A 27,153-nucleotide genomic window follows, 5' to 3' on the forward strand; every position below is an offset into this window, starting at 1 on the left:
ACAAACATCACCCTTCTCCATCATGAGATAATGTATTTGCACACATTCTGACCGTTTGAACAGTAACAGGGATTGTCCAATGCATGGACCCAGGTCACAGACCATGAATACAAAGACGGATGATACGTCAGCAAGGACAGTGCAGAGTACAGCACCTCTGCTTTGTTAAGAAAGTTCCAGAAAGCAGAGTCGGCCTAAGCCTTTCCTTCCTTTTGCCATGGGGACTGCCACATCCCGCTCTGGTCCTGCTTTAAGTAGAGATGTTCAGATCCAGGAGGATGTTCCAGAAAGTTCCACAAGAACCTTTGCTCGGGGATCCTGCCCCTTCCTGTGAGGGCCCGTGGGCTCGGCCGCCTGGTTGGCAGCTCAGTACACTCTCCCCACGGGCCCCAGCCGTGCCAGTTTGGAGTCCAGAGACAGTTTGATGCAGATTGCGGAAGCAAGTTTACATAATGTGACATGCTTTCAAGGAGGCAGTAGTACTCATAACATAATCAGGGGGATGCGGGAGGCACTGTCGCAGGTCCGGGTGCACAGAGACACACCCTGGAGCAGAGAGCTCCCTGCGCGGTGGCCTTCCCCCTCGGTCCCCCCGGTCCTCTAGTCTGTGTGGCTCCGTTGCTGCAGTCTGCCGGCCGGCCCCGCCTCAGAGTCTGAGATGTGCAATGCCAGGCACCGCCACCACGTAGATAACTTGGAAAACATCCCCGGCTCTGTCCTCTGTCACCTCGTTCCAAGGGACTGACCGGGTTCCCATCCCCAAGGGGACAGTAGACTCCCCTGCATTCTGCCTGATTAAAGGTCTTCTTCCATCAGAGGGATCTCTGTAAAAGAAGCTGTGGTCACAAGCTTAGCACACGGAAACCCACGGCACATTGGCCACAGCCAGGAGCCCCCGAGAACCCGGGAGATGGTCTACAAAGCCAGACCCGCAGAGCTGGCTCCGATGCACGACGGGGACATCTTCCTTACAGAAGCAAATGGCCAGGCCTTTCATCCATGGCGCCTTTGGGTGGATTCCAATTATCAACTTTTCATTCAATTCCACTGCCACTGAGTCAGTGCCAACTCATAATGACCATATACAGGGTTTCTGAGACTAAGTCCTTACAGGAACAGGCAGCCTCATCTTTCACCCATGGAATGGCTGGTGGGTTTTGAACTGCCGACCTGGAGGTTAGCAGCCTGGTGCTTATCCCACACACAGCCACCAGGGCCAATAATGGAGTGCTAACTGTTTGCAGCACTGCTTCCTGCCATTGAGTAGACTCCACTCAGAGTGGCCATGTAGGGGTGGGTAGAACTGCCCCCGCGGGTTTCTGAGACCATAACTCTTTACGAGAGTAGACAGCCTCGTCCGTCTCCCAAGGAGCGGCTGGTGGATTCAAACTGCTGGCCTTGTGGTTAGCAGCCACCACACCACCAAGACTCCTTTGTACCTCCAGGGACCTCAAATCTCTCTAAGTCCTGAAATGAGTGAGGATGGGAAGAAAATGAAGAAAAAGTTAAACTATTAGTTAATAATCAATGTCAGTTTGCTAGAAAACATCAGCCAACTCCCCAGTTCATTGAAACACATAGTCTTAGGGCTTAACCATTTGCATGCTAGTGAGGTGATGCTGGCTGCTGAGGTGTGGGTAAGGGGGTTCTGACCTCAGGTGTACTTACCATCTGCGATGTCGATGCCAGGGCTGGTGGAGGCCACCTCCCCGACCGTGTTGGCCACTGTGCCAGGGGTGTCTGAGGAGGGCTGGGTGCCCCCCGGGCCCCTGGGTGGTGAATACAGACTCTGGAGCAGCTCAGAGGAGGCTGAGGTGCTGTCACAGGTTTCCGACTCGCCTGGGCCCGGGTCCAGGTCTGCTGAGCCGGGGTATGCTGGGGGGCTCTGGTCGTCCACAGGTAAGGGGCAGCCCTGGCCCACGGCGGCCAGGTACCCGGGGCCTAAGGCACTCAACCCGCCACTCACGGCCTCGTCATAGGACGGGAGCATGACGGGAACACCATCCACCACCACGAAGTCAGGGTCACTGCTGGAGCTCCGGGGCGGGCCCCTGCCACAAAGGAAACAGTACTCATGGTCAGATGCCCGCCAGGGATGGGCTTCCCAGCGCTCCCCACAGCACCGGAGTCCTCGGGGCACATGTGGGCCGGTGGAGAGCCAGCCCTCTGTGGAGGAAGGTGGCCACACTGCAACTAACAGAGGGGTTCTTCCCCCACCCTGCCCTCTCCTCATTTCCCCCTCCTCCCTCCTCCAACCTCCAGGCTTGGTTGTGGGTCCAAGGCCAGCAGTGCCTCCCAGCTGTGCCCACCGTGTTCTGCACAAAGGCTCAGGGCATGGACAGGACACGGGCCTACAAATGTCTCCAAGGGAAGGCTGGCCCCTGAGCTGGTTTTTTCGATGTTTTCTGACACTCCACTTCATCTTCAGTCGTGACGGAGCTGCAGCCCGGCCACAAGACGCTGCAAGCACCAGCTCAGAGGGGCCCCACCCACCACCCAGCTCTGCATCCATGTTCATCTAAGCAACACCCGGCTGCACCCTGGGCGAGGCACACGGTTCATGCACAGCTGCTGATGGAAAGGCGGGAGGTGCAGGACCGTCCAGAGGTGCCTCAGAAGAAAGGCCTGGCGATCTGCTTCTGCACACCCAGTCATTGCAAACCCCGCGGGACACGGTCGGTACTCTGAAGCACCGGTCACTGTGAGTTGAGGTGGCTTGGCAGCAGCGGGTACTGCCCGTGCTGACTGGTGTTAGAAAGCTACCCATTCCCTTCCGAAAGCTGCCTGTGTGAGCAGCACCCACTGGCCTCGAATCCCAGTGTCTGATGCCAAAGCCCAGGTTTGGTTCAACACCACACTGACCCCAACCTCCGAGAAGAACCCCGAGTGGCCATAAGACAGCTGCTAGGGCCTGGCTGCTCATTCCCCCCACCGGGCACTGGTGTGAAGGAGGCCAAACTCCAAAGCCAAACCCACTGCCCTTGAGTGGAGTCTGACTCTTGGGAACCCTCTAGGACTGGGTTGACCTGCCCCTGTGGGTCCTGAGACTGTCCACTCTGTATGGGAATAGAACACAATTCCCTTTCTCCCGCAGAATGGCTGTTGGTTTTGAACTGCCGACAGGGTGAGGAGCAGCCCCACGTGCCACCACCATGCCACCAGGGCTCTGCTGCAGGCCGCCACCAGCGGTCAACACGGTGGGCAGATTCTGAGTCACCAGCAGCAGCTCCAGACTGCAAGTCAGCCCCATGGAGACCAGAAACCTAGGGTGGAGGAAAGCTCCTGGTCTGGCCTCTGACACGCGAGGGGCAGTCTCAAGGCTACTGACTTTGAAGTGCTTCTTGCTGAGGCTTGGGGAAGAAGAGGCTGGTTTCCCTGCAGCTGAGTTCACACTGACCAGACTCTTTGCCCTCCCTCAGCCCTCCGTACCAGTCAATTCTGAAAGGATTTGGACCAGCGAGTGCAGAGGCCCGTTTCTTTCTGCCCTGGCCGCTCCATCACCTCACATCTGCCGTTTGGTGCTCACTCAGGAGGCCCTTCATCCCCGTGTTCCTCTGAGCACCGGTCCTCTCATCATCGTATGCCTGGCGATGGCCTCCATTAGTCTGATAACTTCCCCTCGTCTGTCCCAACCATCGCACCTGCCCCCCTCTCCCATTCACTGAGCTCCAGCATCTACTCTCGGGGCTCATTGGACTTCTCCTCGAGAATCCTCCTATTTGGATGTCGTTCCTTTTGCCGTGTGGTTGTCAGGTGCTGAGTCATAATGACCCAGCGTACAACAGAACACACACCGCCTGGTGCTGTGGCAGCCTCACAAATGTTCTTATGTCTGAGCCCCTTGTTGCAGCCACGGAGTCAATCCCTCTTGTGGAGGGCCTTCCTCCTCTCCGCAGCTCCTCCTACTTTATGAAGCACGACGTCCTTCTCCAGGGACTGGTCTCTCCTGACAGCGTGTCCAAAGGACTTGAGATGAAGTCTCACCATCCTTGCTTCTAAGGAGCACTCTGGCCGCGCTTCTGAGACAGATGGGTTTGTCCATTTAGCAGTCCAGCACAGTTCAAGCATCTCAGTTCTTCTTCGGTCTTCCGTAGCCAGTGTCCGACTTTCACATGCACACGCGGCGACAGAGAATACCTGGGCTTCCGTCAGGCCTACCTTAGTTCCCACCCTTTCCAATACTTTAAAGAGGTCTTGCACAACAACAGATGTACTCAATGAACCCTGTCCCTTGATTCTGCACGGCTGCATCCAGGAGCATGACTGTGGCGTCAAGATTGACAACTTCAATCCTCCCTCCATTAACCAGGATGTTACCTACTGGCCCCGTTGTCGTTAGCAGCCATCAAGTTGGGACCCTGTGTAGCTCTTCCACCGAGTTTCTTGGCTGGAATCTTAACAGAAGGTGGTTGCCAGGTCTTTATTCCATGGTACGCCTGGGGAGGCTTGGAGAGGCACTGACGTCACCCAGGGACCTCTACTGGGATAGATGAGACCCACTGTTCCACAACACGTAGAACGACGAGAATATCGTGGAGTCATAAACTTGAGGGGTAAGCGAACATGGCGGAGTGCTGAGAACAGTTCTGAAAGCCTCTTCACATTTAGTTGCTCTCTTGGAAACTTTTCTCCTAAGCCCATATAGGATAATAGTTATCTGGACAATGGAAATAGGCTAAAACCTCCAGCCCACTGATGTCAAGTCCATTCTGACTCAGTGACCCCACGGGACTGAGCAGCACTGCCCCGCGGGGTTTCCGAGGCCGGAAATCTCTGTGGAAGCACACAGCGGCCGCCGGTGGTTTGACCCGCTCGCCTTTCAGTAAGCAGCCTTGACCTGCAGCCCTGTGGCACCAGCATGCCCCACAAGGACTCCAATACCCCACGGTTAGCTTTCTCTTTGCAATCCTCACGGCCCCTTTGGATCGTGCAGCTGCCCAGTGGCAGAATGTGGATCCGGGATCAACACTCGGTTGGACGGGCAGGGAGGATCTGGTGCTGCAGCAAGGCCGCACCCGAGGCCCCAGCATGGTACTGACGCAGCTTGGGGGCTGGGTACCAGTGTGCTTTGGAGGGAAGGAGTGAGGAGGAAATATGGGAAATGAGGTCTGTCTCTGGCTGGGTGCTTGGGTCCAGAGACACCTTACTACCCCAGAAGGGTGTTAGTTCTTTCTCTGATCCCCTTTGAAAACCAGCCATTGCCTTTTGGTCAGTTCTGACTCCTGATGGAGCCCTGTGTGTCAGAGTGGACCATGGTCCGTTCATGAAACCAGGGGGTTTTCTGTGGCTGAGTTTTTGGAAGCAGATAGCCAGGCCTTTCTTCCTAGGTGTCCAGGTGGGCTCCAATATCCAAGCTCTCCATTAGCAGTCATGCGCTTAGCTGTCTGTGTCCCTTGGGGCCTGGTTGCCTGTTGCCCCTTCTCTGTGCTGTGGAAGGTGGCGGATCTGGGCAGACATGGGGCACCCTGCGCTGGCACTGACCTGGGGGGAAAGTGGGCTTTGAACTTGGTCTGGAACATCCTGGCCAGGATGACGAGCAGCAGCACCAGCAGCACGCTGGTCGCGGTGAAGGCCACGATCTTCCACGTGGTCAGGAGGGTCTCGTGGGTGCTGGGCCACGTTTGCTCTGCCACGAGAGAGGACAAAGCTGCGCGTGAGGCTCGGGGCCAACAGGCATGCGGCTGGGGGTAAGGGTTCCTGATCTGTGGGACTGCTGGGTGATGCCCACGCACACCACCTGATCTTTGGGTTCACCGTGATGTCACCGGCAGGAGCTGGCAGACGCGACAACTCATTAAAATCCATCTCCAACTCCCACTGGTGCCTATGGTGGGCCCTGCCTGGGTGCTCATGTCCCAGGTCTGAGTGCCAGGCCTGCCCTCCAACAGAGGGGCTCTCCTGACATGGACTCAGGGCTGGAGGAGGGTGAAGCTGAGCGACCTCTGCGAGTGTGTACTCTGGGACGTAGCACTGCTGGGGTGAAGCAGACAAGCCTGCTTTGTGTTCTCTCCCCACCACATGTCTCTGTCAGGGAAGGGGACGCCGGTGCAACCTCATTGGGCACAAGTGACCCCGTCCCATTATGGCTGCCTCTTGCCCTTCCCCACAGGCTCCCCTCCCCCAGACTCGCTCCCCCATCTCCTCATATTCCCATGTTTACACCCCCAGACACTCGGAGTTCATACATTGTTTCCCCGGATGCTGTGGGCAGGGGAGATATGCAGCCCTCTGCACAGCCCAGGGCGGGTGGCCATGGCAGGCTGTGGACTAGGAGGCAGGGTGGGGGCACAGCATGTGGCCAGGAGTGGCTGAGAGCTGTGTGATGCCGCTGTTGGCCCGGAAGGAAGTAGTTTGCTATTACCCATCAGACATGGACGCCTGCAGGTGCCCACATTTCTGGAAATGAGGGCAGGGTTTACCCACAGTCTTCCCATTTGAATTCTGACATGCTTCCTGGAGGGGAAGACTGAGTGGGGCTGGGCAGCTCGAGGGGTCTGGGGAATATGTGTGATTCTGGCCACACCCCCGGCCCACGGCCTGCGTGAGAAAGGCACGGCCTTGTGTACGGGGAGAGAGAAAAGAGGGTGGCCCGTGGGGTGGGGAGCAGAGTGGACAGAGGCCGGAGGGTCAGGACTGTAACTGGGAATGGCCAGGTCGGAGGTCAACACCAGCCTCACGCATCCCCATCCTGAGGGGGCCAGGCTGGCGTGCGGCCTACAAGTATCCCCCACCCAGGTGTGCTCACCGGACTTGATGCAGTAGACTTGGTAGGATGGAAACCACTCTCCGTACTGGCAGGTGATGTACTTGTAGTCACTGGTGAGGCTGTAGCCAGGATCGCAGTAGAACTCCACCACCGTCCCATGGTTGTACCGCTCACAGGGCCGAGGGTGGCAGATGAAATCGCCGTGACTCACCATTGGAGGTAGTGGACAGACTTGGGCAGTGGGGAAGAATAAGAGTATGAAAACCGCAGCCCTGGCCTGCCGGGAGCCTCACCATGCAGACCAGCCCAGGAGAACACCGTCCCGGGAAGAACAGCACCTCCCAGGTGACTGCCTTATCTCAGAGCCTCCCGCCTCTGTATTCCCCTATGGCCTCAGCCGGAAGCTGGCTGCCATGTTCCCAGCACGCGAGGCTCTCGTGGGGTGTTGTACGGCACATCATAAGGAGCGGTTTGTTTTACAAGACAGAGAGTTAATAAATAGTATTAAGCTACCGTATTAATAATGCATGCTATGGTGTGCCAGACACTCTAGTAAATAAAATGAGGATATTTATGGATCAAATTTTTAACAAAAGGAAAAGCTGTGCCAAGCCTGTGACCAAGGCAGTCGTCTGAAGCTGTTCAAATCGCTCAGGCAGTGCCCCAAACCAGGTCCACAAATTCCGGGCTGGGGTTTGGCCAGGGACCAGCAAGGAGCCATGCAGCGGTGGGCAGTGGGCTGAGTGCTAGGCGTCGTGGGTGCTAGTCTGGGTTCTGCCACTGACCCACTGTGTGACCTTAGGCAAGTCACTGAGCTCTTTGGGCTTTGGTTTTCTCGTCTGTACACCCAGAAGCGTAGTCTGCCTACATTACGTTCCAGGTTTGTTAGTTTGTTTTCCCCTGTCACTACTATCTTACAGGAATAAAAATGCGTTTTTTTTTCCTTCTCGAGAACCCCCTCGGGGTTGCCAGAAAGAATGGTTCCTGTCTCCGTGACCAGGAAGATGGCGTCTCTGGAGGCAGGTGTAGGTCACTGCAGGCCACCGCCATCTCTCAGTGCATCCCATGGTGATGGCTGGCATCCTGCAGTGCTGCGGGCAGCTCTGGCATGGGCACTGAAAACAGCAGCAGGTCACCCAAGCTGAATGGGGGCGTGGGGGGTTCTAGATCAAGAACAGACTAAGAAGAGGGGATGGGTAGCCACTTCCGGGGGGTTAGCCAGCGAAAACCGTATGAACAGGGGCACAAAACTGTCTGACAGAGCTGCCCAAAGACGAACCCCACAGCCAGAAGGCACTCAAATTCCGAGTAGGAATTTCCTGCTTCCTCAAAGGACATCCTTGATGACGTGGATGGAATCAAGCCCATGGGGCACAATCCAAACGAGGAGAAACACCAGAAATAATCCTTCTATAATCAGACTGTGGCATGCGCGAAGCAGGAATCCAGAAACAGTGGAAGAGGTGAAAAATGCAATGGAATGCATTAAGATCAACATCCTAGGCATACGTGAGCTTAAGTGGATTGGCCCTGGCCATTAGGAGATGGATTAGCATGCGGTTTAATATGCTGGGAAGGAAACGTGTAAGGAATAGCATTGCATTTCATCCTCAAAGAGGACATTTAACAATCCTCCTTGAGGTCTGAGACTGCCTGTGTGCCGGGAAGGAAGTCAAGTGAATGCACCCACTACTGAAATGAAGTGCCAACCACGGAGGCTGGGGAAGAAATGACATCTGTGGAGACCGAACCTGGAGAAACTCCTTAGCAGCAGCCAAAAGGAGGCCAGGGGTAGACTGCGGCAGCTGCAATTGCTCATAAGCAACTAACTTCAACTTCGAGAGCCAAAATATGACCTTGCGTCAATCCCACCTGGATTTAGAGACAGACTCGAGGCATTGAACACTCACGATAGACGCCCTGAGGAGCTGTGGGAGGACCTCAAGGACATCATACAGGAGGAAAGAAAAAGGTCATTAGAAGACAGTAAGAAAGAAAAGATCCAAGTGGATGTTCGAAGAGACGATGAAACGTGCTCTCAAGTATCAAGGCGCTAAAGCAAGTGGAAGAATTGACGAAGAGAAGGAGCTAACGAGGAAATGTCTAAGGACAGCTCAAGAACGCAAAGTTAAGACTTTTACTGACATGTGCAAAGATCTAGAGGAGAGATCCCAAAGGGAAGAATGCGCTCAGCACAGCTCAAATGGAAAGAAGTGAAGGAAAACTCCCAGCCCTGCGTTGAAACCGCAGGGAAGAGGTCTGTGGGCAACTGTGGGCAGAGGTAGAGAGCACTGAAGGAAGATAGAGGGAAGACAAGAGCCACAATGTAAAATAAAAGGTTCATGATGTCCAACCATTTCAAGCGGGAAGTATGGGAAGAAGAGGTCTAAGCTTCTTTAGAGCCTGAAAACCAAGCCCCCAGGAATTGACAGAACACCTATGAAAACGTTCCGACTAGCTGGTGCCAGGCTGGAGACACCCAATCATCTATGCCAAGAAAATCAGAAGGCAGCTACCTGGTCAGTCAATGGGGAAGAGACTCACATTTGGGCAGATTCCAAAGAAAAGTAACCCAAAAGAATGTGGAGATTATAGCAGAGTACCATTCATATCATATGGAAGTAAAATTTTGCTGAAGATTATTTTAAAAATGGTTGCAACAGTACATTGACACGGAGGTGCCAGGTCCTCAAGCCAGATTCTGAAGAAGACACCCAACAAGGGGTATCATTGCTGGTATCGGATGGACGTTGGCTAAGAGCAGAGAGTACCAGAAACATGTTTACTTGTATTTTATTGATCATGCATAGGTATTAACCGTGTGGATAGTAACAAACTGTAGGTAACATTGCCAAGAATGGGAATTCTAAAACACTTCATTGTGCTCTGAGAGAACCTATACATTGACCAAGAAGCAGCTGTGGGAGCAGAAATAGTGCATGATACGACATGGTTTAAAATCAGGAAAGGTGCGCTGCGTATTTATTCAATTTGTATGCAGAGCAAATCATAAGACAAACTGAACTATTTGAAGGGGAACGTGGCATCAGGGTCGAATGAAGGTTTATTAACAACCTACCAGCAGATTAACAACTCATGAACACAGACGGAGATGACACAACTTTGTTAGCTGAGAGTGAGGAGGACTTGAAGCACTTACTGGTCCGAATCACCGAAGGCAGCCTTTAGTGTGGATTGTAATTCAATGGAGAGACAACAAAAGCCCTCAAAGCTAGACCGACAAACATGCTGACAAGTGGAAAAAGATTCAAGGTGTCAGTGATTTCATTTTCATTGGATCCACCATAGACATGAAAATGGCAGTCGAGAATTCAGTGACGGCTTGCGTTGTACACATTGGCTGCACAAGACCTCTTTAAAGTATGTTAACGACCACAGATGTCTCTTTGAGGACAAAGGGGCACCTGGCCCACGCTATGGTATTGTCAATGGTCTCATGTGCATGCAAAAGTTAGATGATAAAAGAATAAAGAGGACTGCAGAAGAATGCATGCCCTTGACCTACGGTCCCTTGAACTACGGGGATGATTGGAAGTATCGTGGAATGCCAGAAGAATGACCAGACATGTCTTGGAAGCAGTTTAGCCAGCATGACCTTCAAAACGAGGTCGGCAAGATTGACTATCACCTACTTTGAAGATGTTATCAGGAGAGGCCGGTCCCCGGAAATGGACCCTACTTGTTAAGCAGAGGTCAGCACACTGCAGGAAGACCCTCAAAGACATGGATTGACCAGGGACTTACGTGTAGCAATGGCGATGAGGGGCAGGAAGCACGGGGCAATGTTGCATTCCGTTGTACAGAATGGATCCCCAGGCATCGATCAACAGTCACAGTGCCACAAAGAAGCCTCTTCCGAGGAGGACTCAGAGAAACAGCCTTGACACTCTTCAAGAGAGAATCAAGCCACAGATGCTACAAGGCCAGCTTCAACCCCATGCTGTGAAAACCCCTAAGAGAATGGTCTCACTCTCGGTCCCTCCCTCTGCTCCTTCTATCATGGCATTGCCCTGAACTGGCTCACACATACACCAGACTGAGTCCTGGTGGAGCTCTGCCAACCCCAAACCTGCTGCCAGAAGGCCAGAGAGGCAGGCAGTCCTGTGGCAGCCATGTGTGTCCACACAGGGCGGGCACGAGGATGGAGCTGGCCTGGGACTGGCTGAGTTGAGGCATCAACTCACATCAAATGCTCCCAGTAGCCCTGCAGGGAGTTACAGCAGGTTCTTGAGAGAGGGAAAGCAGAAATTCCGAGAGCTCCAGCCCTCAGAAGCAGCAGGAGCAATGAGGACAGGTTCAGGGGTGCCCAGGCTGGCCGATCTCGCTACCTGAGCGGCGACATCTCTTCTCTGTTCGTGCCCTCACTGGCCAAGTGGGGGCACTGTAGGCTGTTCCGAGGAGTGCTTTATAAGGGTTTAATGTAAGACCTGACCAATGGTCGAGTGGATCCACCAGGGACAGGCAAACTGGACACGAGTTCCGAGAGGGGACTAGGATGGGCAACAGACCCCAAGAAGGGCATGGAGGCACCTGAAGGTGAGCAGCATCAGGTCAAAGCCCACCCCGAGGCTGGTCTCGTTGCTGGAGTGCCCAGTAGAAGTTGGAGCGGTGGGAGCCGAAGCCGAGGGCGCTCAGATACTGCTGAATAGAGGGAAGTACTCCGGTTTCACTCTCCCTCCTGGACAAGCCAGCGACACGCTGCTGAGACACACAGTCCACAGGAGTCAGCCCCTCTGTAGTGCAGACAGGGCTGGTTGGCCACAGGAGACACTGGCTGAGTCCAGACCCAAACCTGGAGGTCGAGGCCCATCTGATGCCTGCAGGACCTCCCAGCTGCCCCACTGAGATGGCACACGATCCCGCAGGCTTTGGCAGTTCACTCCCAGGGCTGCCTCCAGGGCTCTCTGTTAGCCCTGGATGGCGCACAGGCAGTAGGGACGGGCAGGCGAGGCAGGAGGAGGAGGGAGAGAAATGCTCCCCTCCAGAACTGAGGCTGGAAACGCTGAAGATTGGAGGGGAAGTGAGTCTACGCTAGCCAAACTGGAAAACCAAACTCCCTGCCATTGAGTCAGTGCCGGCTCATAGCGAACCTGTAAGCCAGACAGGGCAGAACGGCCCCGGTGAGTTTCTCAGACTAATGCTTCATGGGAGTTGAAAGGCTCCTTTTCCTCCCTTGGAGCGGCTGGTGGTCTCGAAGTGCTGACCTTGCTGTTAGCAGTCCACCATGTAACTGCTACGCCACCAGGGCTCCCGGCTGAGATAGCCCGGGTGGCCCAATGTGGAAAGGGACCGAAGGGACGGTGAGAATGGCCGGAGAGCTTGATGAGTATGGCCAGTGTCACTGAGTGTCCGTGCAGACACGACGGAAGCGGGCTCTCTTTTGGCTACATATCCTCTCAACAACAACAAAGAATCAACCTGAGTTTTCGGTCAAACAAGTGTCAGCAGCTGCACTGAGTGGTGTTGAAGGAGATCCCCAAGGGATGGTAGAGTGGGGACTCCTCCCTTCTCTCCACAAAAGAGCCTCTGAGAGTACTTTCCCCTGCTCCCCATGGGTCTGAGGAGAGTCCTGGAGCAGGGGAGAAGGGGCCAAAGGGGCTCCCAGGGCTGTCTTCCTGGATGGAAACCACTCGGCCACCGCCCCAGAGTGGTGGCCACACGACATTGTCCCCTCCTTCCCCGGGGTCTCCTTTGGCTCCACCATGGCTATCTCTGAGAGGCCACAGAGACGCACAGAGCAGGGGGCCTCTGTCAGCCCCCTCAGGACCGCTGCAGGATCAGAGGCTGACCAAGGCTATGTCAGGCCCACACAGCATCCTGAGAGGAGGGCAGAGGTCCAGCAAGTGTATGCGGATTTGTGGAGGGTTTTTTTTTTTTAATTAAAAGATCATTTCATTGGGGGCTCTTATAGCTCTTGTAACAATCCATGCATCAGTTGTATCAAGCACATGTGTACACATGTTGCCATCATTATTTTCTAAACATTTACTTTCTATGTAAGCCCTTGGTATCAGCTCCGTTTCCCCCTCCCTCACCCTCCCCACTTCGTGACCCCTGGATAAATTATAAATTATTATTATTTTCATGTCTTAAGCCATCCACTGTCTCCCTTCCCTCACGATGTCTGTTGTTCTTCCCCTTCCTCCCCTCCTTTCTTCACCTTCCCCTTACCTTCCTGGTGTCGCTACTCCTATTTCTGTTCTGGGATTCCGTGTTTCCTGAGCTCTTATCTCTTATTTGTACCTGTGCACATGCTCCGATTTTAGCTGCTTTTTTCTTTTATTTTTTTTCTCTTTTTAAATCATTTTATTGGGGGCTCATACAGCTCTTACCACAATCCATGCATCCATTCATTGTGTCAAGCACATTTGCACATTTGTTGCCATCATCATTTTCCAAACACTTTCTTTCTACTTGAATCCTTGGTATCAGCTCATTTTTCCCTCCCCCCTCCCCCTCACGAACCCTTGATAATTTATAAGTTATTATTGTTTTTTCAGGTTATATGTTGATCATTGTAATCAGTTCCCCTTTTCTCCCCCCACCCTTTCCTGTTCCTTCCTGGTATTGCTTCTCTCAATGTTGGTCCCGAAGGGTTTCTCGGTCCTGGATTCCCCGTGTTGAGAGCTCTTATCTGTACCTGTGTACATGCTCTGGTCTAGCCAGATTTGTAAGGTAGAATTGTGATCATGCTAGTGGGGGAGGGAGCATTAAAGAACTATAGGAAAGTTGTATGTTCCATCAGTAATATACTGCACCCTGACTGGCTCGTCTCTTCTTTGTGACCCTTCTGTGAGGGGATGTCCAACTGTCTACAGATAAGCTTTGGGTCTCCACTCCGCACTCCCCCTCATTCACATTGATATAATTTTTTGTTCTGGGTCTTGGATGCCTGATACCGGATCCTATCGACACCTCCTGATCACACAGGCTGGTGTGATTCTTCCATGTGGGCTTTGTTTCAGCTTCGTTTTTCTCACTTGGCTTGCAGGACCGTCCAAGTCCAAACCTTGGCATTGACCCTGAGGCAAACGCCCCCTGGCGAGCTGAAGGACAACTGCAGTGTGCAGGGAGGCTGCAGGCTGCGCAGCGCTGGGTGCGCCTGGGCCCAGCTTACATCCAAGTCCCTGATGCTCCACCTTGAGGAGACAGCTTGTGTCCCTTCTCTGGGCCTTAGTGTCCTCATCTGGGAAATGAGGGAAATGATTCCGCACGTCCGGGGTTGCCGTGAGGATTAAAAGATGCCTGCACATTGTGGTCTGTTAGCGTCTTGCCCCACGGTGGGTTACACGATGCCATGGTGCTGGAAGCTATGCCACGGGCAGAGCTTCCTGAGACGGGCTAGGAAGAGAGGCCAGGGGAACAAACGGCTCCTGAAAATCAGCGAAGGTAAACCCAGGGGACCACAGAGACCGCTGTTGACAAGAACACTGGAAGATGGCCCCCGAGGGTGGAGGCACTAAAAATACAAAGGGGCTGTAACTCCAGCCCATCGGGGCTGCGAGCGCCAAGTAGGACCAGCGACATTTTGCTGAGCTCGCATGATGCCCATCTCATGCTGGGGAGCTTGGTGTCTTCTTAGGAAAGTGGCATGCCTGGCTGGGCCCGGTCAGCCCAACCACTCAGAGAACCGGGATGCACCTCCCCGCCCTGCTCTCTCAGAGGCCAGATAAACCCCACCCCATGGCGGGGGCTTTCATTCCTCGCTGCCTTCATCAGCTACTCATGGAGATGCATGGTCCCCTCCGCGCAAACATCAATCGTCCCGCTTGGCAGTGTTCCTAATGACCGCACCTGGCCTTCCGTTAGCTTTACTGCCTGGGAAACCTCTCAGGAGGGCGGGGAGTGGTGCTCTTAACTGGGAAGAAAACAAAAGTAGTTATAGCTAGTTATAAAACAGCGGGGATTTATTTAGGAAAGGGGATAAAGGAATCCTTCAGGCTCGGGGACTTTCCATGTCCCAGGGCAACCTCCAGCAAAGGGGAACAATCGGAGTTTGCCTACCCTTCTCCTCCCTTCCTCATGCTCCCGAGGGGAAGATACCCCCAGACAGACAGATGGACGTGTCAAACCGGGGTGCTTCTGCAGCTCTGTTTGCTGCTCATCTCTTACAATTTGATACATGGTTAACACCATTAGTAGTTCTGCGAGGCCTGCGCGGGCTGTGTGGAGGGAGACATCGGCTGAGCGGACATCGCCCTCTGTCCAGCACCGCCGGTTTGCTCTTGGATTTATGAGGCTCTGGTGGCGCCTTTCAGATGAATAGGGAAATGTTGATGTGGTTGTCGGTCGGGGCTGCCAGGTCAGTTCTGCCCCACCGCGACCCTGTGCACAACGGGACGAAACACTGCCTGTGCCGCACCCGCCTCACAGTCTCTCTTGGAGCTTGTCGCTGGTGGGACAGGTTGTGTTGGGGAGACAGGAAGAAGACAGGGTGTGGGGCCACTGGAGCCTCTGTCTGCCTTGGGTCGGGCGGGCCCTGAATGTCACAGCTGTGTTCAGACTGCAGTGTTCCTAAAGAAGACCCAAGTACCAGCTGCTTCTGCTCAAGCAGTGCCTCTCCTGCGCCGCCCGCTAGCTGCAGCACCAACACGGGCTCCTTCACCACGCCAGCCCTGACATCCAGCCAGGGACCTGGGACCCACGGGGCTGGGCACACCTTGCATACTTCACCTTGTACAGCTTCGTAAACGATCTGAGCGAAGTGTGGGTCAGTTGGTAGCACTCTCACTTTCTGTTTCCAAGGCGTCTTGGTGGTGTAGTCGATACAATGGCTAACTGCAAGCAGTTTACAACCACCCACTGCTCTGCTGGAGAAAGACAGGACTTTATTCCATGAAGATGTGCAGGCTGGGAAACCACAGGAAACCCTGTCCTTCCGGCTCACGGTGAGTCGGTGTCGACGGGACGCGACCGCAGTGAGTTTGGTTTAGCGTGGGAGATCCAGTTTTGATCCCTGAAGACGCCCTTCGGGTGTAGCTACCGTGCCTGTCAGCGCAGGCTTATAGGTTGCTTCGACACTCACCAGATTTCAGCAGAGCTTCCAGACTAAGATGGAGTGTGGGAAGAAAGATCTGAGACCTACTGAAAATCAGCCTGTGAAATCCAGGTGGATCACAGCGGTCTATGGTGCCTGCCATCATCTGAGTCAGGGCGGCTAGGACCAGCAGCAGGCCCAGGGACAGGGACTCCCTGCGTTGTATGTTTATGTAACTCGTGTGGACAAGTGTTTATTGTTTGAGAGAATGTAAACTTTGGTCTTTGCAATAAGCCAGAGTCTCTTCCTCATCTACGGTTCCCATGCCTCAGGGTAGGCAATGAGTTGCAATTTTCATACTTTATCTAGGCCCGGTATCTATTGGGGGAAAAAACAATAATAAGATTGAGCCATCGTCTCTTCTTCAGCACACAGACGCAGCAGGAAAGCATTTGCATACGTCTGATGTCTATACTAGTGATGTGCGAGGGGCGTTGGCCAGACCTGCCTCTGAGAAATCCAGGCAGTCCCTGACCTGGGGACTGCTTCTGCTCTGACTCCTGTGTCGTTAAGTCGGTTCTGATGCACACTGACTGTTTCTCGTCTTTCTTGCTTTTTTTTTGTTTTGGTTTCATTATTGTTGCCTTTTATAATCAGTATCTGTATACATTCTATCTGTGAACATCTGAAAGTAGTACAAGCTAACTACCACCTGTAGCCTTGTAGGCAGTACATATTATTAATGATAAGGTGCTCAAATCACACACACACACACACACACACACACACACACACACACACACAGTAAAAGCTTCAAAGCACGGCCATTTGGCCCGTCTGTTTGGCATCTACCAGGCAAGTGTGGATCAGGCAGCTCAGACTCTGATGCAGAGTGCGCTGCCTTCAAACACCCTCGACTGAGCATGCACCACACTGAGGACAGGGGTGTGCTGGGATAGTTGAGGAAAGGTATGCATGGGCTGGGGAGAGAGCTTAAGCTCAAAGTGAGCAGAAAACGCAGCAGCGGGCACCCTGGGGGTCTGAGAGCAAGGGTAAGAGAGAAGATGCCCAGGCCTCCAGCATTTCTCTCCACCACCCAAATGCAGCTCTGCAGGCTTTTCAGGACTCTGGGGGTTGTGCGGGCCTGTGAGGGTTACAACCTCAGGAACAGGCTGTTGTCAATTCTGTGGCCTTGCACTCAGTGCTCCTGACTACCCCTGCTTGCCCTCAGACGGCCCAGGGATTCAGAGGGCACGACACCACTATCCACAACAAAGGAAGGAGCCCCTCTAGGCTCAAGAACAAGTCCCTCCTTAGGGGGCCCCAGAGAAGACAACCCAACCTCCCTTTCTCAGGCACGGTCCACTGAGCCCAGAGGAGGAGACAGCTGGCCTCTGTGGACCACCCTCAGAATGCCAGCAGCGCTTCCCACCACCAGAACAATCCAAATACCCCCCCAACACCCCACATTCCCAACCACCCTACAAGTAACTATCCCCTTGAAATATCCACCTGCCCTGCACCTACCACTTCAGGCCCGGGCCCCCCTTGGTCGGTGGGCAGGATGCCTGCTGATGACTTGGGAAGCCAGGAGTTGGGGTTAGAAGCTCAGCTCTATGGCCTCACGCAAGTGGGTCAACCCTTCAAAATCACTGTTGCACTCACGGATCAAATGAAGAAAACAAGGCCGGCCCACAGCGAGAGCTGCTGAGAGGGTGCAGGAGCCGAGGGGCCAGATCAATAGCTTGCTAAGCAGGCTGATACTGAATGAGCGACTGCCGAGTTGACCAGGACTCAAGCGGGCCCCGTGGGGGTGGGCGCAGGTCTGTGCTCTGCAGGGCTGTCACGGGCTGGCTGGGTGGAGGCAGATTGCCGGGCCTTTCTTCCCATGAACCTCTTTCTGGGCATGACACCCAGCATTTGGTAAGCAAGCAAGCGCATTAACTGCTGTTTGCACCTCCCAGGGCCCCCGAGAGCTAACATGAGGTACTGGCACCCTCTGTTAGTTAGACCCTGAGGAGTCTGGAGGGAAGATTCCCCGAGTCTTCACAATCCAACTTAGACCTGCCCCCCCCCGCCCCCCAACGGATTGCTTGCTTCCTGAGGGATGTGACCAAGGTGGGCTGGCTCCCTCTGCAGCTGAGTGAGTTCCCGAGGCATGTGTTCCTCTGGGAGGGGCAGCTGCACAGGGCCTGACCACAGAGGGCCTGAGCAGCAGGCTTTTCCCCGGTCCCTCAGGCTATTACTTCCACTCGAAGATCCGGATCCCAAGGACCTGCTCTGGGAAAGGGGCCCTGTCACTCCTCTCTGGCCCCCAGCTGACTTGTAGAAGCAGGGCTGGGCCTTTGCCTTGACTACTGGGAGGGCTTGTGGTGGATGGTGGACTACATCAACTTCTGTACGCACAACCTCCTGAGCGACAGCCCCCTCCGCTGCCCTGCCTCACGGGACATGGGCCCCTGCTCCCAGGGTCATTGCTCCCATCTCTCCAGTGCCTTCTGGTGCCTGGTGCTCACCACATGGGGAGGTTAAGGCTCCAACGTCCTTCAGGGTTCACCAACGAAGGTCACCTTGTGTCTGGATGACGCTGACCCCCCAGACTGTCCCCACAACCAGAGTGTGGAGATTCAGGGTGTTCAGGTTTCTGAGAGCATGCTAAGCAACTGCGTCTTCCCTCTCCCCTTCCTCAATCTTGCACTAGCGGTCTGAACATCTTCAACAGGGAAAGAGGGCCGCCAGAGAGCGTGTCAGGGACAAAGCCTCTGTCAGCTAGGCAGTGGACTAGCTCCGGAACCATGGACTTGATGGTACCTAACAGCAAGAAACTGTTCCCTGGGAACTGACACCCTGCTCCAGCCCAGGATGGAGAGGTGCTCCTCTCCACCCCATCCCTGTTAATGCGCTAGGCTGCCAATCAAATGGTTAGAGGTTCATGTTCTCCTCCAGCCTCCTTAGAGAAAGGGTCTAGCCATCTCCTTCAGGAAAACCCGGCCACGAGACCCCAGTGGAGCACGGCTCTCCCTGGTGTACCTGGGCTCGCCAGGAGTGAGGGCTGATGCCACCACAACCAGTTCATGTGATATCCGAGGATGAATTATAATGTGTCAGGAGTATCAAAGGCAGGGGGAGGGGCTTCCTAGGTAAGCTGCTCCCGGAGGGCCCCTACAGAGATGGCACTGAGACAGAAGGCCAGGGCTCACCCAGTCCCAGTGGGGACCCTGGAAAATGAATAGGGACCCTGGAAGTATGCATTGAGAGACTTCTGGAGCCATCTGAAGTGAGGCCATTTCAGGGGCACGGAAGCTGAGAATGCTGCACGATCCCGAGTCTTTAATCCATTTCTACATCTCAGCTAAGTGCAGACGAGGAAAGTGAGCCTTGAACTAGGCTATGTGCCTTGTGGCCCTTTGCGGCAATTGTGGAAGGGGACAGGGAAAGGTCGAGCAACAGTGTGATCTGCTTAAGACAAACAGACAAGAAGCCCTGTAGTTGATTCCGGCGCACACGGAACCCGTAGGTATTGACTCATCTATGGCGGCGGGTCTGGGGTTTTGGAGTATGGGTGTTCGGTCTCCTGCAGGGTGGCTGGCGGAGTCAAACCACCCACTTTTTCTCTTAGTAGCTGAGCACTTTAACCTCTGAGCCATTAGGGCACCTTATAGCCCACAGCCTCTAACTTAAACAAACAACAAAAAAGGATCCTCTGAATGAGATAGAAAACATTAAAAGATGATGGAATAAATACCCAGCGCCACGGAACCCAAAAGAGCTGACTGATGGTGAACCATTTCGGGAGACAGCATGTGGTCACAAACCAATGACGCTGATGGAACAAGTCCACAATGTGCTGAGGCACCTGATGAAAGAAGAGTCCAGGGATTGAGGGGATGACAACTGAGACGTTTCAGTAAACCAATGCGATGCTGGAAGCTCTCCCTTGTCTATGTCAAGAAATCTGGGAGATGCTACCTGGACAACTGGCTGAAGAGATCCATATTTGTGCCCATCCCAGAGGTCATTTGAATGTGAAAATTATCAAATGATATCATTAATGTCACACACAGGTTAAGTTTTGTTGAAGATTAAAAAAAATTGTGGCCATACATCAACAGGAAACTACCAGAAATTCCATCCGGACACAGAGGAGGACTGAGAATAAGAGATGTCATTGCTGATGGCAGATGGGTCTTGGCTGAACGCAGAGACTACCAGAGTGATGTTTACACGTGTTTTATTGACTGTGCAGAATCATTTGACTGTGTAGATTATAACAAATTAGAGACAACACTGCATAGAACGGGGATTACAGAACATTTACTTGTGCACATGTAGAACCAATCATTGGCCAAGAAGCAGCAGTTTGAAGAGAGCAAGGGTGTATTGTATGGTTTAAACACTGGGACATGTGTGTGTCACGGTTGTACCCTTTCACTATGACTACTCAATCTGTGCGCTGATCAAATAATCCCAGACTCTGGACCAAATGAAGAAGAGTGTGGCACCAGAATTGGAGGGACACTAATTAACATTGTACTATGCAGGTGACAGCCTTGCTTGCTGAAAAGGAAGAGAACTCGAAGTTTTACCGAGGAAGGGCAAAGACTGCATTCTTCAGGATGGATTACACCTGAACATAAAGAAACTAAAACCCTCCCAAATGGGCTAACAAGCAGCACAATGACCAATGGAGAAGAGACTCAAGCTGTCAGGGATTTCCTTTTACTTGGACCACCACTCAATGCCAATGGAAGTAGCCGCACAGACACCATGTGGTGGAATTCAGTGGGCAAATCTGCTGCACAAGAACTCTTGAAAGTGTTTAAAAGCAACCATGTACTTTGGGCATGCTCCCATAGAAGACTAAGATGTGTGAGGTAGTTAGTTTATTATGCCAACCTGGCCAATAAACACATGTGGGGTTAATTGAAGGGCAGAGAGATAAATGGCTCAGTGAGCCTCGCCTTTCTAGTTCTTGGGTCTCTTGCTTTGTGATGGTCAGACCAGGGTGCAGCTGCCTTAGCCAGTTCCCTGCTTCAGCTGACAAGGCTGACTTCCTGAAAAACATCCCTGAGGAGAAGCTACGTGGACCTACCCCAATGCAGCCCTGGGTTTTGGAGCAGCCATGTGGAGACCCCTGCCAGCGCTGAGATGCTTACACATTCACTGACTTGGTTTTCCTACTGCATTCGGCATCACTGTGTGTGTTTTGTGAGATGGAGGAGGACTTTGTGGATTGGTGTTGGACATATGGGTTAATGTTGGACTTGTGGGCTTGGGCAGCACTGGGTTTGGGATGTTTTATTTACGCACACTTACCCTTTATATAAAACTCTCTCTTAAACATGAATTTCTGTGTATTTGTTTCCCCAAAGTACCTAGACTAACACAATGTGCCTGACTGAAGCCCTGGCATTTTCAGCAGCCTCATCTGCATGTAGCAGCTGGACGATGAATAAGAAAAACTAAAGAAGAAACGATGCCTTTGAATTACAGCAATGGTGACGAAGGTTGAAGCTAACGGACTGCCAGAAGATGAACAAATAATGTGTTGGACGAGGTACTGTCAGAATGGTCCTCCAAAGGCTGAGACTTTGTCTCCCATCCTTTGGGCATGCTATCAGGAGAGATCTTTCCCTGGAGAGGCACAACATGCTTGGTAGAGTCAGGAGTCAAAAGGGTGACCCTCAAAGAGATGGAGTGATACCGTGGCTGCAACCCAATGGGTGCCCCTACAGCTTACTGCCATGCGTGTGAGGGCGGTGCAGGACCAGGCAGCGCTTCAGTCTGGTTGTTGTACGTGTGTTGTCTATGAGTTGGAACCAACTCAATGGCACCCACCCAACAGCAACAATCATTCTGAGTCACTGAGGGAGGATGCTTTGATCCGATGACTTTATTCGATAGTTCATGCAGGAAAGAGTGGCTCGCTGGTCTGTGCCCCTGCTGCTCCCCCACTGGGTCTGCAGCAGGGGCAGCTGTTTGTTTGCATGTAGCCCACATTCCCTTCTTCGTCCTGGACACAGAGTCTCCTATCATTCTACGTTCTAATCGGAGGAATGGGAGCAGAAGGGCTGAACACTACTTCTAGGCCTGCTATCCCAACTCCCCCACATTCGGTGTCATCCCTACTCTTTCCCCCTTTGCTGGCTAGAAGACGACCTTGAAAGCCATGCCTTGAAGGCAGAGCCTCCATCATCCCCTGATTAGCTAGGTGGGCTACCAGTTTCCCACCACTTACTCAGTGGTACGATGTTGTTAGGTGCTGTGCACAGCGACCCGACGCACAACAGAACGAAACGCCACCCCGTCCTCACAACTGTTCTTCTGTCTGAGCCCATTGATGCAGCCGCTGTGTGAGTTCACCTTGTCCAGGGCCTTGCTCTTTTTCACCGCCCCTCTTTACCAAACAGGATGTGCCAAAACACCAACAGAAGGCCTTTCTATTTTGTGTGAGCCGTGGTACGTTGTGGGGTGCTTTCTGCTGACCCTGGTGGTCTAGTAGGATACATGGTGGATCAGAGGTCCAAAATTACCAGCTTCTTCAAGGGAGAAAGACAAATCGTTCTCCTCCCATCAAGAGCTACAGTCTTGGAAACCCACTGTGAGTTCTACCCTGTCTTATCCAGTCACTGTGAGTCAGCATGAACTCCCTGGCAGCCAGTTAATTTAGTTTTGGTTAGTTTCTTATGGCAGCGGTGACCCATGTGGATCAGGATAGAACTGTGTACCCCAGGGTCTTCCATGGAGGGTTTTGGAAGTTGATCACCAGACCTTTCTTTCGAGGCACCTCCAGGGGAATCCATCTTGGCCGGCATCATCCTCTCTGCCACACCCCAAGTCATCCTGATGACGCAGTCAGTGCATCCGTCTGCAACACAGGCTGTGCACCCACAACCCCAGAGCTCGTCCGATTCCCAGGGGGCAGTCAGCATGGAAAGGCACTGCTTTGTGGAATGGCAATGAAGAAAGAGCAGGAACAACAAAGCCCGCTCTGTTCGGCATCTGCCAAGCAGGCGAGACGTGTGACATTCAGCGGAGCTAGCGCTAGAATTAAATGGTCAGAGTGTTTGGTCTGAGTCTTCACTTCTGAGAATGAAAGGCGGACCAGACTACGGGCCCTTCAGTCGGGTCTGACTCCCGGTGAGCCCACGCGGTCCCGAGTAGAGCTGCGCTCCATAGGGTTTGCACGGGGTGTGAGTTTTAGGAAGGAGATTGGCAGGCCTTTCTGCCAAGGAACCTCTGGGAGAATACAGAAGAGCATCTTTTGCTTAACAATTCGCACCACCCCGGAACTCCGGCAAGCACACCCACGCCAAAGCCCAACACAACACAACACATAGGACACGCACAGCACCACTGCTGCCCAAATGACTCCAAGGCATGGAGACTCAGTGGGATGGAGGACAATGGCCCCGGAGGTTTTCCAAGGCTACACATCTTTCTGGGAGCAGACTGCCCCATCTCTCTCCCATCGCGCAGGTGGTGGGTTTGAATTGTTGCAGCCAAGAGCTCAGCCACCACCCCACCCTGGCTCCTCTCACTCCCCCATTCTGAGCAGACCCTGGGGAGTTCAAGTGGAACCCATGGGACCAGCCGTTAGAGACATACAATCTACGAATGATCGAGAATCTCACTGCTGCCAGGTTCCCAAGAGGTCCCTGTGCACGTGACGGGTTGCGAAGTGGTGCTCTAGACACTGAGAAGACTTGGTATCTGAGCTCGGTGGTGATGAGGACACAATGCTGGTAGTGGCCGGATCTCAACCCTAGCTAGTCTTGAAGAAATAGGGTGGGGGCCGGGGGTGGGGGGATGGCTGTTGCTCTTCCTCCTGGGAGCTGCTGGGAACCAGGGGGCTGTCCCTACACCCCACCACGGAGCTCTGCTAGCTTCTAAGCATCAGCACCCACTCTTCAACCCTCCCCAGTCGCACCAGCCATCGTACCAGCTGTCCCGAGTCAATGTTGAATAATAATTCCCGGAAAGTGGATGAAGCCCTTCGTGCTGGAATCATAGCTGTCTCCAAGGTTACGTTGGAAACTTGGCTTTTAGCTCGGGGAAAATCAATAAACATTATACAGCACATTACATTTTCCACTTTGGGTTTGTTGTTAACAGCGTGGAGGGCCGATCAATGCGTCCACCAAAGGAAGCGAATGATGATGAGGCCGGGACGTGTGTTTGTCTCCAGGTGGAAGGAGCTTCGTGTTTGCTTGCTCAGAGATATGCTGACCGATCACGTTGGAGGTAAGCGGTCCCAGGCAGCCCTGAGGGAGGGGCTGTGACCTGCTCTCAGTCTCAGAGCCCCCAGATTGAGGCCCCCTGCAGAAACGCAGCCTTCAGCTGATGGCTATGGGGAAACTTTAGTGTGAAAACGTACAACTTCACAAGCCTGGTGCCTGCCGGGTTCTGGCGAAGCAATGACACCAGCGGGAGCACTCAGGTGAGTGGGCAGGTGCTTTATGATGACAGTGTTTGTAGCAAGGTGGGCAGGGTCCGGAATCAAAGGGGATGCATGTTTCTGGGGGCTGAGAAGACTGCTCTGGGCTCTTCCCAATGACTGGGCACCCAGGGCTACATCAAGGACGGCCTTTGTCACCATGAGGTGAATGGACATCACGAGGCAGCTGCATGGTGCAAAGCATTTTGATGTTACTGAGTCTTCCCTGAAATATGACCTTGCCACAGTTGAAGTAAGGGGTGTGTGTCCCATAAAGGTCACACAGGAAGTCTCCAGGGAAGTAAGCCTTTACTCCCTCACGGCCACCTATAGTATGCTAACTCATAGCAATCCTATAGGGCAGGGTGGAGTTGCCCTTGTGAGTTTCCGAGACTGTAACTCTTTACATGCGTATTATGTTTCTCCTGAGGAGCAGCTGGTGGTTTTGAACTGCTGCCCTTGTGGTTAGCAGCCCAATGTGTAACCATGATACCCCCAGGGCTCCCAAGAAGGCCTTTAGAGAAGATTTTGCTGCTGTTGTTGTTTTCTGCCTCTTTCTGGAGCCAACAGGCTCTTCCACTGTCGGATGGGGGGAGGCCTTGCTGCCAATGAGTCTGGGTGATTCTCACACTATTCCTCCACAAGCAGGACAAGGTGCCACATCAACACATTTGACGGGGAGTTTCACATCTCAGACTGTTCTACCATCCATTTGTCTTAAAACCGAGGTGGCTTCTCTTTCTTGTCTGTTAGCAAGTCTCAGCAGATGTGGACATCAATCCTGCAGTCAGGGGGTTATGTTCTTGGCTGTCCCCAACCCATAGCAAAGAAACAAAAGACCACCCGGACTTGTACCAACCCCGTGCCCCTCAACTGGTTGAAGACCAGTGGCTTGTATCCACTGTTTTCCCAGGCTGGTTTTCAGAGAGAGAGATCGCCTGTCTTCTTGTGCCTTCTTAGTCTGGAGGGTCTACTGATCCTCGCTGTCATAGCGACACACCAGCACCCATTGGCAGACAGTGGTGGCTGTGCACGAACTTGGGTCTCCTGTATGTAAGGCAAAGATTCCACCACAGTGCCACCAGAACTGGGGACAGAAACTCCTCATGCTTTGTTGATGGCTGTGTGAATGTGCGGTTATGAGTGTGTGCTGGCAGGCGCACACACTTACAGGCATGGTCCTATCTTATCTTCCAAACCCCTTGTCATCCCATCCATTCCAACACACGGGGAGCCTATAGGACAGACGCGGCTGCCCCGAAGGCTTCCCAAGACTGTCTTCTTTGTGGAAGCAGCCCGCCTTACCTTCCTCTCTTGCAGTGGCTGGCGCTCACCCGTGGCTTACCAACTGAGCACGTAACCGTTGTGTGACCAGAGATCCTCAGCTGAGGGGGGCTACAGAAAGCTCACGAGAAAATTCCGTGAACTCTTAATTCCATTTTTTCCCACAAACTGCTTGAAGTCCCTTTGTACACAGAGAATAAACCTTGTTTTCTGTAGTCAGACTGTTTCCAGCTTAGACAATAGAACGAAGTTGGTCAGTCTCTGAATCGGTCTGTGAGAAGGACTGGGCTTTTCTGGCAGTTGGAGAAGTTGGAGGACTGGGACAGAAGTTGGAGAGAGTGAGGAGGTGCATAAGGCCTGGACGAGGACAGAGTAGGGAGTGTGTGGAGCTGAGACTGTGAGTGAGAGAGGAGACACAGATGAAAAAAAAAACGCTGGATTGACGTTGGACCTGAGGCAGCTTCACACAGTGCCCAGCGCCCTTCCTGGGTCCATATGCTGACTCAACCACTGGCCAGCAGCGGACCCTCGGGCCTTGGACTTCATCTCTTTCAGATGACAACAGTGAAATGGTGCAGGAAGGACTAGGCAGTGTTTTGTTGTTATGCACAGGAGGGTTTGTAGGTAGTCCTACCCTCTGGACATGAGAGGAAGACGGCAGACAGAGGCCAGTCCAGCAGAGGCAGAGCTGGAGCCCAGCCGTGACCTGGGAAGCAGAGGCCCGGTGCTTGGGCCGGGCCCATCAAAATGCTGCTCTGAAATATCTCAGCGCCCAGATTCCTCAAGTGGAACGGAGAAACAGTTGTGGGCGCTCAGGGGTCCATGGACAAGATATGCTGCCCTGCAGTGGAAGACCCATCAAGTGCCCCTGGGGAAATGTCAGCCATTCTTCTCCTGGGCTAGTGCCAGCAGACACCAGGCTGGGGAGCCCCATGCTCTGGGGAGCCCCATGCTCTGGTGAGCATCACCTGGTGCCATTGATCGACCATGTCAAGCCCCGAGGCACGCTCCCCGCACGCACGCTATTTTCGCCCTGCCGTCTATAGTGTTCTTGGCATCTCAGCGTCCTACAAATTTACTCTTCTCCCCGGTCCAAGAACATTTCCTGCAGACCCGGATATTTATGGAATAAAAATTCAGATCAATGTAGGCACAGTTGTTTGCTTGTGACAAGCTGGGTAAGGACTCATTTTAAAATTCTGAATTCTGATATAATTGGCTCCCCTCCCCCCTTTTTTAACTCCGGCTATTTCCCACCCTCTCAACACAAGGGTCCCTTCGCCCTCTTCTCATCAGTGTGGAAGACATGGAGCCAGACATAAGATTGGGGGAAAGTGAAGCGAGATGGCGAAGTGAGTGGACATACTCACATGACTCCCCCCGCGAGAACCCTCTGAACAAGTCACAGCAAGCACTGACGGGGAGCCATACCTCCGCTGAGTTGCTGGAGAGTCCGGCAGGCGGGCGAGTCCAGAAGCAGGGGAGGGGCAGAGCGGAGTGGCACAGAGGCTGGGAGAACCTTCCCACGAACATTGGGAGCACTTGCTCATCGCAGCCAAGCTGGGCAACACTCGGAAGAGTGAACCGAGAACTGGAGGGCATCCGAGGACGCTGTGGCCAGATGTTCTAGGGCAGTGCACGGTGGCTGTGGGCACTCCTGGGCACACACATGGGCGGGGTTGAGGGGCCACGTGTTGGGAGAGTGTTGCTGAAGGTCGACAGGCACAG

The 27,153-nt window shown here is 53.4% G+C and overlaps 1 protein-coding gene across 1 annotated transcript in view; it reads right to left on the reverse strand.

Moving 5' to 3' along the window:
• Positions 1-795: 795 nt before the first annotated feature.
• SUSD4 (sushi domain containing 4) overlaps positions 796-27,153 on the reverse strand; it is a 198,797-nt gene continuing 172,439 nt past the window's right edge. Inside the window, exons 6-9 of the mRNA XM_075542656.1 lie at positions 6,746-6,937; positions 5,482-5,626; positions 1,669-2,051; positions 796-824 (exon numbers count right to left, since the gene is read on the reverse strand). Coding sequence (XP_075398771.1) covers positions 796-824; positions 1,669-2,051; positions 5,482-5,626; positions 6,746-6,937 — 749 coding nt within the window. The remainder of the gene's footprint in view (positions 825-1,668; positions 2,052-5,481; positions 5,627-6,745; positions 6,938-27,153) is intronic.

The sequence above is a fragment of the Tenrec ecaudatus genome, chromosome 1 (genome assembly GCF_050624435.1).
Source record: "Tenrec ecaudatus isolate mTenEca1 chromosome 1, mTenEca1.hap1, whole genome shotgun sequence".
Lineage (NCBI taxonomy): Eukaryota > Metazoa > Chordata > Mammalia > Afrosoricida > Tenrecidae > Tenrec > Tenrec ecaudatus.